Source organism: Frieseomelitta varia, unplaced genomic scaffold (assembly GCF_011392965.1).
Source record: "Frieseomelitta varia isolate USP_RPSP 00005682 unplaced genomic scaffold, Fvar_1.2 scaffold_251, whole genome shotgun sequence".
Lineage (NCBI taxonomy): Eukaryota > Metazoa > Arthropoda > Insecta > Hymenoptera > Apidae > Frieseomelitta > Frieseomelitta varia.
In genome coordinates this window covers 381,911-400,536 of record NW_025109981.1, presented here as the reverse complement: position 1 = coordinate 400,536, position 18,626 = coordinate 381,911, and the positions used below count along the sequence as shown (strand labels likewise).

Here is an 18,626-nt window from a genome sequence, read left to right as displayed (position 1 = left end):
ATACACATGCGCACGTGTGATGGCATAAAACGTGAAAAAGGTATAAATAATTAAATATTATGATTAAATACTTGATCAAATTGTATTAAAAATTATAACTATCTATTTTTTTTTAATTTAATTTAATACTTTAAATTTTTGTTGATCCTAAGAGGCATAAGGAAATTAATATAAAATACAGAAACTTGAGCATTCTGTTTAACGTTTGTTCTAAGATACTGAATAGTAATATAACAATAACAATAAGTAACAGACAATAAATAGAGAGTAAATATAATAATAATAGGTAATAGACAATAAGTAAAAAGTAAAAATATTAATAGTAAATAGACAATAAGTAAGAAGTAGAAATATTGTAAGAAAGATTTTATATAATTCGAATCCCAGTTTATACTCTACATATGAGTATATATATATATATGTATTTCATATTTGTGCAATTTTTTAATATCAATATACAATTACTTTAAAGAAATTGTTGAGTTTCGATAAATCTATGGAAATATGAAGAATTAAAAAAATTATTCCATATTAATATTTAGGTACAACGATAATTATTTAAATATTATATTTATGATCATTATTAACCAAAATGATTTTGTTTTAATTTGACATTTCTATTTATTAATTGAAGTATATAGAGAATGAAATTAATAAGAATAATAATTACATTTAGTCGTAAATATTAAAGCGAAATTGAAGATAATAATAATGAAAAATTACTTGCACAAATTCTTATTTGTGCACGATATTATCATTTGAATATAATTAATTAAATTATTAGTTATTACATTATTAAATTATTAAATAAAATTATCATATGATTAAATGAAACTATGAAAGGAATACGTATATTTAACAAAAAACATGGAAATTGTAGAATATAATTTTAATTCTTTCCATTCTTTCTCTCCTTCTCTTTCATTTTTGTCTCCTTGTCTTTCTTCTTCTCACTTCTTCTCTGTCTCACTTTCTTTCGGCTTAAATGCATTCTAATATTGATTAACGATGTAAAAAGTAATTGTTAAATTAAAAAGGAGAAGCTAATGTAATGTATTGATGTTCTTATTTATGGAAAGAAGCATACAGTTATAAAAGTAAGTTTTTGAAGTAATCGATCTATTTAAAACGTAACCATTTCCGATATCATTTTCCATTTCCATGGAGAGGCGATGTGTGAACATTAATGTGAACGTTAATGCGCATTGCGTATTAATTGGAAAGGGCTGTTTGTTTTTTCGCGCACAAACTTAGTGCATATCGTAAATTACGAAAAAGAGTGTCAAGTCGGTATAGGAATGTGGCACTTCAAAATGGCTGCCAGTTACTTTAGTAATTTACGGCTGTACCTTTCTTTGTTGTTGCTGGAGTAATTACGACTATATGTTCGAATAGCATAGAATTAGTTTTAAAGGGAAATAGTGAACTAAAACATCTACGTACACGTCAACCTCGTCACATGGATTGTGTGGGAACGTGAGAAAAGAATATGCTCTGAAGTCGTTCTCTCCTGATTGCTGTTTCAGTGAAACTTATTTCAAGAAATCTCGTAGCCAATGCCTCCTGTCTTTTGAGGAAAGTGTGTGCTATCGTAGCCCGTTTTACGTACAGAAGACTTTCTGGATTGATCCGTTACGCATGTAATGAATAGGTTAGATTTTTGATGGAACTCAACATTATGTAGTTACGATGATATGAAATCATTTTAGATTACACATGAAGCTGTTTGCATTTAATGATTGAAACGAAATTTTCAAATGAAACATGTTGCATAAAAATTCCGTACGAAACGAGCAAAATGACTTGGAGAGCGTTTGAAATCTATTGTAATACATAATGCGTTCTCTTAGCGTTTATCAAATAGCTATTATTATTACCATTATTTTATCATGTGTACAATTTCAAATATTTCAACGAGGAAGTTGGATAATTAATATCGTTTTCTTCAAAGTTAATTCGACGTTTGATTACGCGTAACACGCAATATTAAGACTCTATTGACAACACAAAAGTTCTATATTAAAATATATTTACATTTTATATTTACAAGCTAGTTGTACAAGCAATCGAGTGGTACAAAGAAATTCATGTCGCATATTACGATTAATGTAATTAGATAGCACTATAAATACTATGAAACCGTATAATAATTAAAATTTCAAATATTTTTGTAAATACAATTAATATTCTTGAGAAAATAATGATATTGTACAGTAAATACAATAGCAAATTATTACAAAAATTAATTATAACATTGCAAGAAAATAACTCAATATTATGTTTTAGATGTATGTATATGTACATATATATATGTCACAGCCGGATTAAAGCTAGGTCTGTGAAGGCCTAGCATGGGCCACTATGAATCCATCCATGGTTAGCAAATCGAGCACTCGTGGCTCTGGATATCATCAAAAAGCTCTGGCTGAAATTCGCAATTCTTTGCTACCTTTTGCGAACATTGGAGGAGCAGGGGAAATTGGCTCCAGTGCTGCTAGTACTATATCTACTTTGTCTACAACCAGTGGTATTAGTTCTGCTTCTGGATTTAGTGGTCTGTCAGCAGCATCAGGTTTTATCATTGATAAGTCTGAGCAACGACAATTATTGACTCAGCTATTAGCAATGGGATATTCCGAGGTACGTACATTGTTATAAATATTGCAAAAGATAATGTTTTCATGAGTTTATACAAAATGACTGGTGGCTAACATCTTGTAACAAAATTTTATACTATATCTGTATATATTTGCAGGAAATTGCATTACGCGCATTGAAGTTAGCGGGATGGCGTCTAGATGCAGCTGTAGAATTCTTAAAGCAGGCTCAGGGAGAATTTTTGAATGGTCTTTGTAAACTCAACAGCAAATTGATAAGAAAGCCTAGTTTAGAAAGAGAGTTAAGTTTACAACGTGGTAGTCCTGCATTGGATAGTGGAGCAGGAAGTTCACGATCTGATAGTCCACGTATGACAGAGCTTAGCCCACATCCGCAATTGAGTCGACAATATTCGCCGAGCAATTTTGTAGAACGAGAACCACCACCTCCTCCTCCTCCTAGATGCAGTTCTACACCACCGCCGCCACCACCGCCTCATGCTCCATATAATCAACCAAATGTGCCTACTAATATGCAGCAAATGCTTAAACGAATGTCTCCTGCTCCAGTTGTTCCAACACGACCACCTCCTACTACTCCTGGTAATACTGGGCCAATATCAACATCAGTTAATTTACCACAAAGAGGTACAAGCCCAGTAGCGAGTTCAAATAATAATTCCAACTGTCGTCAGCCTATGATTGTTCAAAATGGTCCGCAAGTTCAGCAACAACTTTCTCAACAAATGCAAGCTCTCAGTATTTATCAAACAAGCAACAATAGTACTCAAGTCGAACCACCACCACCGTATCCCATAGTTTCTTCCTCGTCGGCTGGTCCAGTACAACCACCGTCTTACAGTGCCTCTATACAAAATAGGCAAAGTCCTACGCAGTCTCAACAGGATTATCGCAAAAGTCCTTCCTCTGGGATTTATTCTGGTCCAACGTCGGCTGGTTCTCCAAGTCCAATTACCGTTTCCGCTATCTCTCCAAGTATACAAGCATCCATGGCGAGACCAACCCCATTGCAAGCTTGGGGTGCACGGCAGGCGAAAACACAACCACCGATCATTATGCAATCTGTTAAGAGTACACAAGTACAAAAACCTGTATTACAAACTGCAATTGCACCGACTTCTCCGCAACCAATTTCCACTACCAGTAATACACCTCCACCTCCGCCATCGTATGCATCATCTATTCAACAGAAACAACAGCAGCAACCTCAACCTCAGCAGCAGCAACAGCAGCAGCAGCAGCAGCAGCAGCAGCAGCAGCAACAACAACAACAACAACAACAATCGTCGCAACAATTACCACCCGCGTATCCACCATTAAATAGTGGCACAATTGGTGCAACATCGACAAATAATATAAACTTAGGTATTTCAGTGGGAGTGCCTACTACGGAACCACCAAGTTACGCAACAACAATGCAAGCATTAGCAGTACAACGTGGCATGCATCACCCAGTGCCTCCTCCTCCTTATGGAACAGTTACCACCGATGATCTTAGCTGCATATCGGCGATAGATAATAATACGACTGTTAGATCATCTCCAGTTGCACTACATCCTCCGTTACAAAGAAAATATTCTCCAGCAGATGGATGCCAACATCCTACAGAGACACCACCTTTACCTCCAGTAACGTCTACATCTGTTTCTTTAAGAACAAACAACGGCATCAATAGTAATACCAATAATGGTAATACTAACAGTAGTAATAGCAACAATAGTAATACCAACAGTAGTAATACCAATAATAGTAATACCAACAATAACAGCAATAACAGCAATAACAGTAGCGGCGGCAGCAATAATAACAACAATAACAACAATAATAATCCTTCACCAGACAGCAATGGAGCAAAAGGAGCCGATTCATCTTACAAGATCAAGCACCAATCTCCAATACCTGAGCGTAAACAAATAAGCAAAGAGAAGGAGGAGGAACGTAGAGACTGTAAAGTTCGTAATTATTCTCCGCAAGCGTTTAAATTCTTCATGGAACAACATATTGAAAATGTATTAAAATCTCATAAACAAAGATTATATCGTCGATTTCAATTAGAAACAGAGATGTCTAAAATAGGTCTCAGCGTGGAAGCTCAATGTCAAATGAGGAAAATGTTGTCGCAGAAGGAATCGAATTATATTAGATTGAAGCGTGCAAAGATGGATAAATCGATGTTTACGAAAATTAAACCAATTGGAGTTGGCGCTTTTGGTGAAGTAACTCTTGTTAGGAAACTTGATACCAATCAATTTTATGCTATGAAGACTCTAAGGAAAACTGATGTGTTAAATCGTAATCAAGTTGCTCACGTTAAGGCCGAAAGAGACATATTAGCAGAGGCTGATAATGAGTGGGTTGTGAAACTCTATTATTCCTTTCAAGATAAGGACAATTTATATTTTGTAATGGATTATATACCTGGTGGTGACTTGATGTCGTTGTTGATCAAGTTTGGCATTTTCAAGGAATCTTTAGCGAGATTTTACATTGCTGAACTAACGTGCGCCGTAGAAAGTGTTCATAAAATGGGTTTTATTCATAGAGACATTAAACCAGATAATATTTTAATTGATCGAGATGGACACATAAAATTAACAGATTTTGGCCTATGTACAGGATTTCGTTGGACTCATAATTCTAAATATTATCAACAAAATGGTACGTACCCTAGTGATTGATTCATTACCATTCTAATGTAATACGTGCGCCACGTATCTCTACGTATTCATATATATTGCAATTTTATTATTATTAAAACAGGACATGGAAAACAAGATTCGATGGATCCTGCCGACGATTGGAGCAACGAATGTCGGTGCATCCAGTTAAAACCATTGGAACGTAGAAGACATAGAGAACATCAAAGATGTTTGGCCCATTCTTTGGTTGGAACACCAAATTATATCGCCCCAGAGGTACTACAAAGGACAGGATATACTCAGTTGTGCGATTGGTGGAGTGTTGGTGTAATTTTATACGAAATGTTAGTTGGCTCTCCACCTTTTCTTGCTAATACTCCAGCTGAAACGCAATATAAGGTAATTATAATTAAGTACTTGTTTGCTCGTTTTTCTGTTATCAACTGTAGCTGTTATGTGTAACATTGAGAATATTTTGTATATTGCAGGTGATCAATTGGGAAACGACTTTGCACATCCCGAAACAAGCGAATCTGTCAGCCGAAGGTATGGATTTGATATTAAAATTATGCGTTGGTGCAGATCGTCGATTAGGTAAGAATGCAGACGAAGTAAAGAGTCATCCATTTTTTGCGGACATTGACTTTGAAAAAGGATTGCGTCGGCAAGTAGCTCCTCACATACCTCGGATACAATATGCTACCGATACAAGTAATTTTGATCCCGTGGATCCTGATAAATTAAGAAATTCGGAATCGCCAGATTCCAAATCCAACGAAATATTAGATAATAGCAAACCGTTTCATGGTTTCTTTGAATTTACTTTTAGACGCTTTTTTGACGATGGTGGTGGTCCTGTGTATCCTAGTCGAATAAGTTTGGACGATAATGATAATCAAGGTCCAGTTTACGTATGACAGTAGCTTTAGAATTTTTTGTATTCGCTAAGTCGACGATAAATCTTTCGTATATTTTTTTCTTCTTTCTTTTTTTGGGGGAAAAAAATTTGTGTTTGTAAATACTATCTGAAACAATTCTTCTGGATCAACAAGTAGTTAGGGTAATGTGAATCGTAAAAAAAATTTGTTAAATTGTCAACGCGCGCACGTATGTAAATATAATGGAGGATAAGCGAATGAATGTATATACGTGTATGCATGAGGTAAAGAGGATGAGTGATTACGAATAATACATACGTGCGCGCATATATAAGTACACTGTGTATATACCACATCATGTTATGTTTTACACGGGAAGGAGAAAAAGAACAATAATCATACATAAAACAGAAACCCTCGCGTTTGTTCCTTAATTTCAGTAACATATCATACTCGTTTGTTTTCTAACTTGTTTTTTTTCTTTTCCTCTCTTTTATTCTTCTTTTTCTTATCCTTTTATTATAATCGCAAAATTGTTGGATGAATCGCTTTTTTGGAAGGACAGACTTCTTTGATAATTGATAACTGTTGGGACTGCATAATGTTGTAGAAGATGAAATTACATGTAAAATTGTAAAATTTAAATTTGTGGGCATTCATCATATTTTTACATGGTATAATTACTATAAACTTTTATTGCTACAATGTGGCATGATTAATTTTGAAGTTTCACAGAGAGTGTGATAAAAAAAAGAAAGAGAAAGACTTGTGTATTTTTTAAAAAGTATATGAAATAAATTTTTAATAAGACATATCAATTTATGAACGTAATAATTATAAATCGGAAAAAAGAAAAAAAGCGACTGACAACTAGACTATATATGTATTCATATAGTATGTTTATTGAAAGAAAAATATTGTGCTTGCCATTTTTATTGGTATTGGCTCTTGTGCCTATTGGAACCGTGTGTTTATATGTTTCAGCAAGTACTGTGATATTGCTAGAATAATACCACTTTACATCTATTGGCCTTATTTAATTTCTTTTTTTTTTACATTCGATTAGTAATGACAAATATATTAATATTAACTGTTACTGTACAGATTTTTTAATGGATGAAATGTGTTCATTGCATATTAATGGCTGTTAATCTTTCCATTTCTTTATTTCATTTTCTCTCTGTCTCTGTCTTTGTCTGTCTCTTTTTCTCTTTCATTTTTCTCCAGATTTTCTTTCTCAGTTACTTTTTCTATTTTTTGAATAATTTTTAAATTTAAGAAATTTTCATTACTTTATTATCATGTCGTATACATTATCTTTTATATCTTTCTGAAATAATAATAAAAATGTATGCAATTTACGTTGAATTTGATCATCTATTTTAGATTCAGTGATAAGAAGTAAATAATTTAGAAACTTTGGTTGCATAGACAGTACATTGTTAGTAATATAATTTATATGAAAATGTGAAAGTAAATAGTATTGTTATACTAAGACTATGAATTCTTCATAATAAATTCTATACAATAATTGAGCCATGATTTTCAATAGCAATAGTTGTATTAAAGAAATTTTCAAATAACCGGTTCTAATACTTCTAATGTGAATTATATTTTTTCTTTATATCCGATGTCACAAACAAATTGAATTTTTAGATGTAAGCAATACAATTGTTTATTTTGACAATTTTCCAATATTCTAGAATTATGGAATTCACTAAATGAGATATGTGTTGTTACGGTAACGATTTATTCGATACCGTTAATATGTTTTATTTTTATTGCCAATATATAGTACAGATATATTCGTACATACATATAAACGAAATAACAAACCAGTTAATTTCTCCAAAGTAACATACAATGATAGTGATTACACTTAAATGAAAGAGTGAAAAATTTAATCATATTAGCAGACTATAAGTAAAGAGAATAAACATTGAATTACTGTATGAATGTATGTATCATGTACAAAGCAAAAATGACTTTTTTTCTTTTTCTTTTTTCTTCTTTTTTTCATGCATGTTAACATATTAATAATATACTGATAAAAATCAGAAAAATGTTTCCTTTCCTCTTTAATAATTAATTAAAGTTGTGACAAATTGATAAAAATCAATAGGTGTTAAAATCATATGATAAAATGGCAATAATACTGACTGGCATCTGAAAATTAATTTAAAGTTTCTCAAAATCACCAGACAATTTTATCTTCTCTTTTATTTGCTTCGCATTAAGATTTTGAGACTAGTTAAAATAATTACTATTAATTTGTATGCTTATTGTGTGCTGTATGTACCAAAGGAAAAATAAGTTTTTATGTAAGATGATGAAAAGGATATTGATGAAAAAATATGATAAAGTATCTATTTTTTATGCTACTTTATGATCATTTACAAATGATCCCGTGTTGACAACAGCAAATGATAAATGTTAATATACCTGTTATAAAATAATTATAGATTATAATACATATAAGAGAAGAAACATATTTGATGCAAAAAAATATAAAAAAAATTAAAGAAATTAAAAGAGATGTTAGAACTTTTGTTTTTAATTCAATTAAATTTATTATTAACTTTTTATTATTAATTTCTTCTTTTATTTGTTCGGTGAAACTATATTATTTTATATTATACTAAAGTAAGTGTGTATTTTTAAAGTAGTAATTTCAGATGCCTTTTCATATATACATTTTGAGGGTTCCTACAGCTATTTTGATTTATTAATGTTATACAAATGGAAGAAAGATGAAGAGAAATATGTTAGAAATCTTATATGCAATGCATTTAAATCAATAATTTGCAGTTTGTAAACAACAGTATATGAAAACGATTCATATATATTTATTTTTAATCATACAACGCAATGAAGCAATGAAGCTTACAAAATATACATAATACGAGTATAAAATCACTGATTGGTGAAAAGAATTGAATATTGTATTACATCACATTTGACAAATAATGAATACCAAAGGGATTTACTCTTATTATCATAAAAGTAACCCTAGTTTTCAATATACAATTCATAATTTTACTTTTAATATACATATTTTTACATATGTATCTTCAGTTTATAGATACATATGAAATAGTGACATAATACAATTTAACAAGTGCTGATCTTAAATAATATTATCTAATATTTGAAAGTAAAACATTAATATATCTTTTGCTTTAAACTAGAAATGATATGTGAAACAAACGTATGAAAAAACATCATGCTCATTGTGAGTATTCGTTGCTCGAGTATTAACCCGGAATTACTCACGTGAGGGTCTAGTCACTGGGATGTACCTGCGCTAGACCCCCAGGTGGGTAATCCCGGGTTAAAGTCATTTTCATTTTTCTGAGTATTATTCGTGATATAATGCATCATAGAATGATTGAAATGACATGACCTACATTTATTATTCATATGTACACAACAATTAATATTTATTAAAATGATTCCTTTAACACGTTATGATTTTTAAAAAATTTACTTGTCAGTGATCTACAAAAAGGGTAAAATAAAAATAGTCTTTGTACTATAAGTAAATATTGCGATTTAATGAGAACTGTTACTATACATATAATTGTTTATACATAAACATTATATATTTAATACAGATTGTAGTTCTTAAAAATTATCATTGTAATAACAATATTTTTTCAATAGAAACATGTAAATGAAAGGTAATGGTAAACGAATGGCTAAAGTAAGTGTTTGTACTTCTACGTGTTTAACACGTAACAGTCAAAGTGTCAAACTTAAACATTTAATGAGCGACAAGTACCTCTTATTATATATCAAAAAAATATTCTTATATTATAAAATATATTTATGTATATAATACTTTAATTTTGTATGTTATCCATATATAGTTATAAAAAAAATATTCATTGGTTTCATATGAACTAAAGTATATTTAGTTCAACTAACAAATAGTATCACAAGTAGCATTAAAAATGCAAGATTTTGCCAATTTGTTTTATAAATTATACCTATTGCTATTACTATATAATATATAGATCTGTTAATTTGCATATTATAGGAAAGCGTTTTTGAAATATAGTTGTACATTTTGTAACATCCCCTCTTGCTTTGTAATTATATTATAAAAATTAGGAAAGCTAGTTTTGTAAGGTAGTATAATATATTATAAACTTTGTATATATTTTTTGAATAATTATTCTAAATTAAAAATACGTTTAATGCTTGATGGTTTGAAATTATTTTTTTTTTTACATCCTAATTATAGATTGATCTATTGATTGTGTAAAATTAAAATATTATCTCATGAAAATTACGTAATTAAATTACAAAATATAAGCTATGAACCAACTTAAATTAAGGAAGTCGCATATTTTTCTGACAATTAAAATAGTCAATGCGTTAATTGTAAAATTGTTCGTGTTTTATTTTACGCATCGTATTATTGATCATAAAAATGAAAATAAAAATTGTGTACATTGAATCCACATACATATGTGGAAAAATTTCGTTAATTCAATACACTTTTGAAATAGTTTTCATAAGATGATCAAATTCATTATGCTAATCATTTATATAACTACGCTAATATCTCTTATTCTTCTAGAAGTTGATTAACTCGAATCCATGTAGTCTTCATTCGGTTTCGTTTGAAACAAGATCAATTTATTGGAGAAGAAGAAAAGAAAGGAGCAAACATAACGAGATGAACCGTGTAAAAAAATTGCTATCGAGTAAAGAAACTCGAGATTATTTAATGAGGTAAATAATGTAGGTAGGAATATCACCTACACAAGTGTGTACACGTGTAGCCTTCGTCACTTAATGTTCGATCTAGAATTTGTTACATTAAGAATAATTTCAACGCTATCCTTTTGTTTTAGCACACATTTTTGGGGACCTATAGCTAATTGGGGTATTCCTATCGCAGCAATCGCTGACATACGAAGAGATCCGAAATATATCAGTGGAAAGATGACGTTTGGTTAGTTTGGTTATTTTATCATTTTTTTATATATTATCAAACTCTTAAAATTGATCACGGATGTACGTAAAATTATGTTGCATTTATACAAAACAATTTTCTGTATGTTGTGATATAATACTCATAATTTTCTGTCTTATAATTTTATTATATTCGTTATCTTTATGTAAGTAGGATTTCTATAAAAAAAATTTTAGTGTAGTTCATGTATATAATTCTATATACATCATATATATATATATATATATATATATATATATATATTTTATCATTATATATATATATAAATTCAAAATAATTGATTTGCTTAGGTATTTAAAAATATTGGAATAAAGCAAACTTGTTTTGAATTATATCTATATATGAATTATTAAACATTTACAAACTGCAGTGATATGTTAAAATTTACAATTGTATTAATTCCTTTCAGCATTGTGCTTGTATTCAGCAATGTTTATGCGCTTTGCATTGAGGGTTGAGCCACGCAATTTACTACTTTTTGCCTGTCATTTTGCAAACGAAGGTGCACAACTTACACAAGGTTGTAGATTTATTAAATATCATTACGTAAATAAAAATGAATAACTAGTGATAATTTTGGAACAAATATCATTGCCATTCATTCTTAATTGATATCATTTATAACTATTTGTTTCAATTGGAATACAAAATAATATTAAGTAGTAAAAAATAACATAATTTTTATAATCTATTCATATTGGGATTAGATAATTATAAATGTATTATAATGTTTACTATATTAGTAGATGTAAAAAAGGGAAACATTAAATAGCGTTATTAATTACATTATTAATTTGTTATTTTAATCTTATTTATTTCCTTAATGTCTTAAATTTATTCTCTCCTTTTTTATTACTTGTTCTTTATAATTGATTTAGTTTGTCAAATAGTTTAGATTGAAAAGAACTAACTTGATTAATTTTATTATATTGAAACTTAATGATAATATATATATTCACAAAATTATTTGCATCTTTATTATTCACTTTATTACTAAATTATTATTTACAAAAATACTATATTACTAGATTATTACTTACAAAAAACAAAGTTAATCAAATTGCTCTTTTTTACCGTATGTTAACACATTGTTAACTAGTAATTTTCAATCGTTTGTATGAGTTAACTTGTAACTGGTTAATATATTGATAAACTTGGTTAGTTATACAGCTGAAATAAGATAAAATAATTTAGTACAAAGTATGTAAAATAAATTGTATATTTATGCATGTATAAAAATACAAAATAATTAAAATTGACATTAAATTATAACAGCAGTTTTTCATAAGTTACAATTTTAAAAATACCAATATGTATACGTTGTAATACATATTATAAATATTAATATCAATATCAATGAATGTATCATATGTAATATCAAAACTACTATTTGAAATTAAACAATTTATAAAAATAATTTTCAAATAAATTTTTAGTTTTTTCCCAATAGAAATATTTATAGAGAATTTTATTTGAGATTCATTTCATTGTAAATATCATGTTCTGTGAATTAATAATATTAACACAAGCAAATATTAAAATACTCTCAAAAAGATTTAGTATGATAATTGATATGTAGTAATGGACGGATTGTATTTTTAAAATATCTTGGCGATTAATATAATAGTATTGCATTATATAAATATCGCATAATTATGATGTCACTACGAAACGGCTCCTATAAAGTGATATAATATTATTGACGTCAATAATAATGTCCAATTGACTTGAATCGATGTGGCAGCGGCTAATCGACATTTGAACATATCGTATCTGTGAAATAAACATTTGTGCTAAGTCATTAGTTTTCTTAAAATGATTATGTTTTGAAATTACGATTATATTTATTCATATAACATTGATTACCTAGTTTTTTCATCATTAACTAAATTATTAAATTCAGCTTCTACTAATTGACCATCATAATATGTAATTAAATCTTCGAATGGATATTCAAAACCTTGGTCACATTCGCACTTGTATCCGCCTGTTTCAAAACCTCTTCCAAGAATTGGCACGCACTATATTCATGTATATTAATACAACAATAAATATATTTAATAACAATAAATAATTTATACATACACAAAAAAACACACGCATAAATTTTCATATTACCAATATTATGAAAATATTAAACAAATATTTGATTAAAAATATATAGTATTTCTTACATATGAAGTTTTCTTATCACATTTGTGAGTACCCTTAAACGCATTTGGAGTGTGAAAATTATTGTCGCATTGGTTGATATCAAGTTGAAGTAGATCCATGGTAACAGCCACAATACCTCTGTAAAGATTTTAATATAAAATGTGTGATCTTCTTTTTTTTCATTCCCAAACAGGTTTTCTATCCTTATAGGACTATCTCACATTCGAATTCTTATGCATATGCCATATCTTGTTCAGTTGTCTATGTGGACAGAAATACTTACTTGAATTCCAGTTTCTCTTTCAAGCTGTCCCAGCCAAAAAATGGGGATGCATAGGTAATTACCCATTTCTTCACTTTGCCGTTGCAATCAAAGTATGGAGTTGTCCAATGTCCATGATTCAGGTTTGCCGCCCTATAGAAACGAATGTGTATTCCCAGACATTAAAATAAATTTTATTTACGAGATCGATTTTTTTTCCTTTCTGATGATGGATAAAATATTTTTTATATCCTTATTAAATAATATAATTTCTTTTTTAAATAATAGTTACCTATAAGAATTCGGATAATGCTCGTATTTTTTAAGATATTCGCCAGTTTCATTGTATCTAATCTTTATTTTCATATAAAATTTTTCTAATTCATCGAAATTTGTCGCCCATCTTTGTTTCAACAATTTAAAATAATTCTTTTTTGTATAAACATTACCTACAATATAAAAGTATACTCATTCTTGGAATAATTATAATTATAAGAACAATTATAGTATTATTCAATATATTATCATCTGTTCAATTTTACCTGAATCACTGAGTCTGGCTAAATCTTCAACTTTAAATTTAAATGTATTCAATTCAGTTTTATAAGCATAAGGAGCAAAAAATGTTCTATTTGTAAATTTGTTACGATCCCATAGCATTTCAGCAGAATATATTTTAGTATCTCCAAGAACTAAAGCTAATGTCTCCCCAATCATTTGATCTTCAGTAAGTGGCCTATCGGCCACTCTTTTACCCGAATAAACTTCATGAGAATCAGAAATCTGTAGAAATGCACTAATAAAATTTGATAATCTAGTTGCCATTTTTGCTTCATTTTCAAAAAATTCTTTGGCACCAAAGGCCACATCTCCAAGTAACGTTAAATCTTCTTCTGTATAACTGTAATTTTAAATGTTAAACATAATATAATTTTCATTAATGTACTTACTAAATGAAAGGAAAAAAAAGTGAAAAAATATGAAGATTTCTTATAATATACCTTTTGCAATTTTTTGAATTGATACTCAAAATAAATTTAAGAGTTTGATCTATATTAATTTGTTCAGATCTTAGTGTTTCAGGCCCAATAGAATAATTTCTGTAATAATAATACTGCTCAAGGTATTTTTCTCTAAGTTCTGGCTTTGCTTTTTCCCATTGTACAGGCATTTTATGAATCCCTTTGAAATAAAAAAGTGGCATTAATGAACAATATAGAATATTCATAATTTAGAAATTTTAAAAAGTAGAATAAAATAACTATAATTATAATCAGAACAAAGCATAAGGAAAAAAACCATGGATGCTTACATCCTATCCGAGAACAGTCAAATCCATTATAATATTGTTCTTGAGTTGCTCTTTCAATAATTTCACCTAAATATGGTCGTCGTACTACATTTGGTAATCTGAAACCTGGCCTACATCTACACTGATATCCTCCTCTTCGAAAACCCCAACCATGTAATGGTTCACACTACATAAAAATATAAATCAGGATAGAAAAAAGAAAGTTTCTTGAAAAATATTGAACATGCAATAGTTTCTTTACCTCAGTAGTTTCTGTTTTACATCTAGCAGTATTTGCAAATTTATTTGGACCACTATTTCCTTTTCCTTTTGGACATTGATTTATGTCTATTCGTTCAAAATCCATTTCAATTACTGATATGGCTGTATAACTGCAACAAAAGCAAATGAGTTATAGTAGTGTATAAGTAAATTGCCTTAATTCAGATAATATATATATAATAAAAATATACGTTGGATATTCTATGTGCCTAAATCCTGTATGTCTTGGATAAATATCTGCAATAGGTACAACTGCTGCTACAAGCCATCGATTTGATCTTCCACAATCATAATATGGTCTAGTCCATTTTACTGGTCCAGGATATTCATCTGCGCCTGTATAAAATAAAAAAAGAGAAACATTAAAATAACAAAGTTCCATTTATTTTAACAAATTACTTTTATAATAATACCAGGTGGTCCATGAAATGTAAATGTTTCATTAGTGTTATTAGCATATCTAATTTCAACCTGATAAGTAGTCTTAGTATCATGTCTTTTATCAACATTATCCGGTAACCATTTCTTATACCTAAAAAATTAACGATAACTAGTAAATTTTAATAATTATTGATAATAAAATTGATAATATAAATTAATTTATAATTATTTATAAATTTTATACAAATATTTTATACACATCAAGTTTTTGTTTACCATTCATTTATACGATAATAATCTGTTGTATAATCTTCACTAAGACTACTACTGGCAAATGCACCAAGATCTCGTACAGTAAATGTATTTCTCGTAGATATTCTTTCCAAGTGTATTGGATCATTGAAATCATCAGCTCTAAAAGTTCGTGGAGCAAATCTAGGCATGGTTTTGTTGAAAAAGCCTCGATATGATGATGAATAAGACATATTTGGTGAAAAATATATAGCAGACGCATTTATATGAGGATTTGCAGACACATCAGCAACTGTTGATAAGAAGTAATACATCATGCCAGGATCATATGTATCATTGATAGCAGGTCGTATGAATCTAGATTGTAAAATATAGCTCCAAAAAAATGATCTACTAAGTGCCATGTTATGAAGATGTAATAAAGCAGTCCTGTTTGGAAACACAGGATTTATATTAATGTCTTTAATATCAGGTAAATGAGAGACTGCATCTTCCGGTAAATAAAGATCTCCGAGATGTTGTATAGGACAATTCTCTTCGTTGATTTTGTCCATTTTTAAACGAATTTCGTCAAAAGCATCTCTGGCTTGCCATTCATATTGTCCGACAACGCCCAAACAATAAATGCTTACGATCACTATCGTATATATTTTCGAACCAATGACTTTCATCTTCTAATAGATATATTAGAATTTCTATGACAATATTGTACTATGTTTATTCATTGTAAAATAGAAAATAGTAAAAAAAATACTTAGGCAGTAGATCGTGTCACTTATATACAATGTTCATTCACGAAACTATATACATAAAGTATAGCAAGTATAAATATACTCGAATCCATAGAGAGCACGCTTCATAGGAAGCTACTACATAATGTCAACGCCTGAGTTCTGACGTCATCGTTTCTATACCGAATTAGAGCTAACTTTCATTGTTGAAATCATCTTTTAAGTGATCTAACCGCCATTATTTGAAATTGTGTTTTAACAATATATGTGGAATAAGTGTATGACAAAAAACTTTTGTCGAAGCATACCATGTCAGGTGGGTTGTTTTAATATAAATTAATTGCTTATCAAGCTTGTTATAGGTGCATCTGTTTGTTTACAATAAAAAGAGATAAAACGTGGACTATTTGTATATTTACATATATGATAAAAAATATTTTAAAACAATTTGAAAGAAAACAAAACAGGAAAAAGAGAAAAAAAACTAAACTAAAGCGTAGTATAAGATTAAATTTAAATATTTTTTATTATGATAATTTGTATAGCATCTTGGTCCAACGACCCCTCCAAGGGTTTGACTCTCTCGAGTATGAAGTAAGTAGTCTGCTTGCCATGCCATTATCCCAATACAGGTTCACCCCTATTTATTTGGGATGTGAAAAAGGGAGAATTTCTCATAGCTAAACAAGTATTTTGAAGAGACAATTTGCTGGGGGTCCGCCTCATGCTTTAATGCGACTGTTCTGGTTCCTGAGAAAATTTCTGCGATGTCTGCACGCAGTTCAAGGTTTTCGATTCGTTAACGTGGGAAATAGTTTTTTGAAGCGTTATTAAACATTTTGAGCGGAATGGTTACTCAGATTTTTTTAAAAAGTAAATGTAAGAGATGCTGAAAAAGAGTTGCTAATGATAATTTTGGTTCTATTTTATAATAAATCGCTTCATTTCGATTGATCGTTAATCTAATTTGATTCGAGTCGCGATATTTTTTTTTTTGTAATGTAAGATATATGTTTAACGTTAATATTTGAAGTATCAAGAACTATTTCAAACTTTTAGCAACTATATATATATTTATTTATACAAATTTTTCTGCGTTAAAATTCCAACCTCCCACGACAATGGATCTAGAATCGAGCAAAAAATGCATTGTCTGTGGAGAGTGCAGACAGCTAAGTAATGAGAGATAGAGAAAGAGGAGATGGAAGTGAGAGGAAAGACAAAGCGAAAAAATAAATATAAGTGATAGAATGATAATTGAAAATTGCTGTTTAGAAATTATATTTTACGAATTAGTTGTTATCGATTGTGATTACGAATAATATCATTTTTCGACGCAGATGGAATTTGAACGAATAAAAATTAAGAAAACAGAAAAGTTCTGAAGGAACAGGTTTCTGCAAGCGAACATACGAGCACCATCTGTCTTTGTTACTTCTTCTCCTTTGAGGGACGCGGGTGCGTGCTCAACCAGACAGGCGGTTTACGGTTGAATTCAGGACCGTATCTCCTTGTCTGTAATGTGTTCTCTTATCTTGAACGTTATTCCTTACATTTAACAAAATCTGAGAAATTTTTTTTTAACTTTATAAAACACTATATTTAACGATGATACAATGATATCCTAACAGACGTAAAAACATAATTGAAAGTTTCAGATTTTTTAACGACGGTTTTGTTTTTCAAGTTATCCAAATTGCGCGCTCGTGAATAAGATCTATATATCATTATTTTATTTTATCATTCTTTATAATATTGCCTTGATTTCATGCAAACATTTAGACTCGATGGTAATAAATATGTATACAAGTTATTATTATTTTATTTTATCATTCTTTCTTTTATACTTTAACGGTACATATACATATGCATATACAAGTGATGCAAAGCAAGTATATTTTTTTGTTTATGTAAAACAATATGATAATAGTATTTTTTATTTGTCAACATTATAATTTATGATATTGTAATGTAAATATTATTTTGTAAAATACAAAATATATGTACTATGATATATATATATATATATATGCGTGTACACTATATATATATATATATATATATATAGCTTTATTTATAGGTTATATTTATTTATTTGTTGTGCATTTTAAATATATTCTTTTTTATTTCTGGTGTTATTTCTATATTTAACAC

At 29.3% G+C, this 18,626-nt stretch overlaps 3 protein-coding genes across 4 annotated transcripts; 2 read left to right on the top strand and 1 right to left on the bottom strand.

Moving 5' to 3' along the window:
- Window positions 1-970: 970 nt before the first annotated feature.
- On the top strand, window positions 971-7,999 carry LOC122528458 (serine/threonine-protein kinase Warts). Of its 2 annotated transcripts, none has more exons than XM_043653586.1 (5): window positions 971-1,651; window positions 2,320-2,640; window positions 2,756-5,276; window positions 5,379-5,656; window positions 5,746-7,999. In XM_043653586.1, exons 2-5 carry the CDS (start codon window positions 2,362-2,364, stop codon window positions 6,172-6,174), a joined length of 3,507 nt encoding a protein of 1,168 aa, XP_043509521.1. In that variant the 5' UTR covers window positions 971-1,651; window positions 2,320-2,361; the 3' UTR covers window positions 6,175-7,999. The 2 variants fall into 2 exon arrangements, with proteins under 2 accessions (XP_043509521.1, XP_043509520.1); XM_043653585.1 differs by having other exon boundaries at window positions 2,287-2,640.
- A 2,679-nt stretch (window positions 8,000-10,678) lies between these two features.
- Window positions 10,679-11,912, top strand: LOC122528462 (mitochondrial pyruvate carrier 1). Its single transcript, XM_043653591.1, has 3 exons — window positions 10,679-10,875; window positions 10,998-11,098; window positions 11,529-11,912. The coding sequence occupies exons 1-3, from the start codon at window positions 10,820-10,822 to the stop codon at window positions 11,681-11,683; spliced, it is 312 nt and encodes a 103-aa protein (XP_043509526.1). The 5' UTR covers window positions 10,679-10,819; the 3' UTR covers window positions 11,684-11,912.
- Window positions 11,913-12,324: 412 nt separating this feature from the next.
- LOC122528461 lies at window positions 12,325-16,617 on the bottom strand. Its single transcript, XM_043653590.1, has 12 exons — window positions 15,766-16,617; window positions 15,522-15,640; window positions 15,300-15,444; window positions 15,089-15,218; window positions 14,848-15,013; window positions 14,537-14,717; window positions 14,078-14,436; window positions 13,828-13,984; window positions 13,557-13,688; window positions 13,294-13,411; window positions 12,986-13,140; window positions 12,325-12,892 (listed from the first exon to the last, which is right to left on the bottom strand). The coding sequence occupies exons 1-12, from the start codon at window positions 16,410-16,412 to the stop codon at window positions 12,784-12,786; spliced, it is 2,418 nt and encodes an 805-aa protein (XP_043509525.1). The 5' UTR covers window positions 16,413-16,617; the 3' UTR covers window positions 12,325-12,783.
- Window positions 16,618-18,626: the final 2,009 nt, after the last annotated feature.

Coding starts and splice junctions, on each gene's coding strand:
- LOC122528462 (XM_043653591.1), top strand. CDS start 10,820: ATGAACCGTGTAAAAAAATTGCTATCGAGTAAAGAAACTCGAGATTAT. Junction 10,876..10,997: donor ACTCGAGATTATTTAATGAG/GTAAATAATGTA, acceptor CTTTTGTTTTAG/CACACATTTTTGGGGACCTA. Junction 11,099..11,528: donor CAGTGGAAAGATGACGTTTG/GTTAGTTTGGTT, acceptor AATTCCTTTCAG/CATTGTGCTTGTATTCAGCA.
- LOC122528458 (XM_043653586.1), top strand. CDS start 2,362: ATGAATCCATCCATGGTTAGCAAATCGAGCACTCGTGGCTCTGGATAT. Junction 5,277..5,378: donor TAAATATTATCAACAAAATG/GTACGTACCCTA, acceptor TTATTAAAACAG/GACATGGAAAACAAGATTCG. Junction 5,657..5,745: donor CAGCTGAAACGCAATATAAG/GTAATTATAATT, acceptor TGTATATTGCAG/GTGATCAATTGGGAAACGAC.
- LOC122528461 (XM_043653590.1), bottom strand. CDS start 16,412: ATGAAAGTCATTGGTTCGAAAATATATACGATAGTGATCGTAAGCATT. Junction 15,445..15,521: donor TACATTTCATGGACCACCTG/GTATTATTATAA, acceptor TATTTTATACAG/GCGCAGATGAATATCCTGGA. Junction 13,141..13,293: donor GTGATAAGAAAACTTCATAT/GTAAGAAATACT, acceptor ACATGAATATAG/TGCGTGCCAATTCTTGGAAG.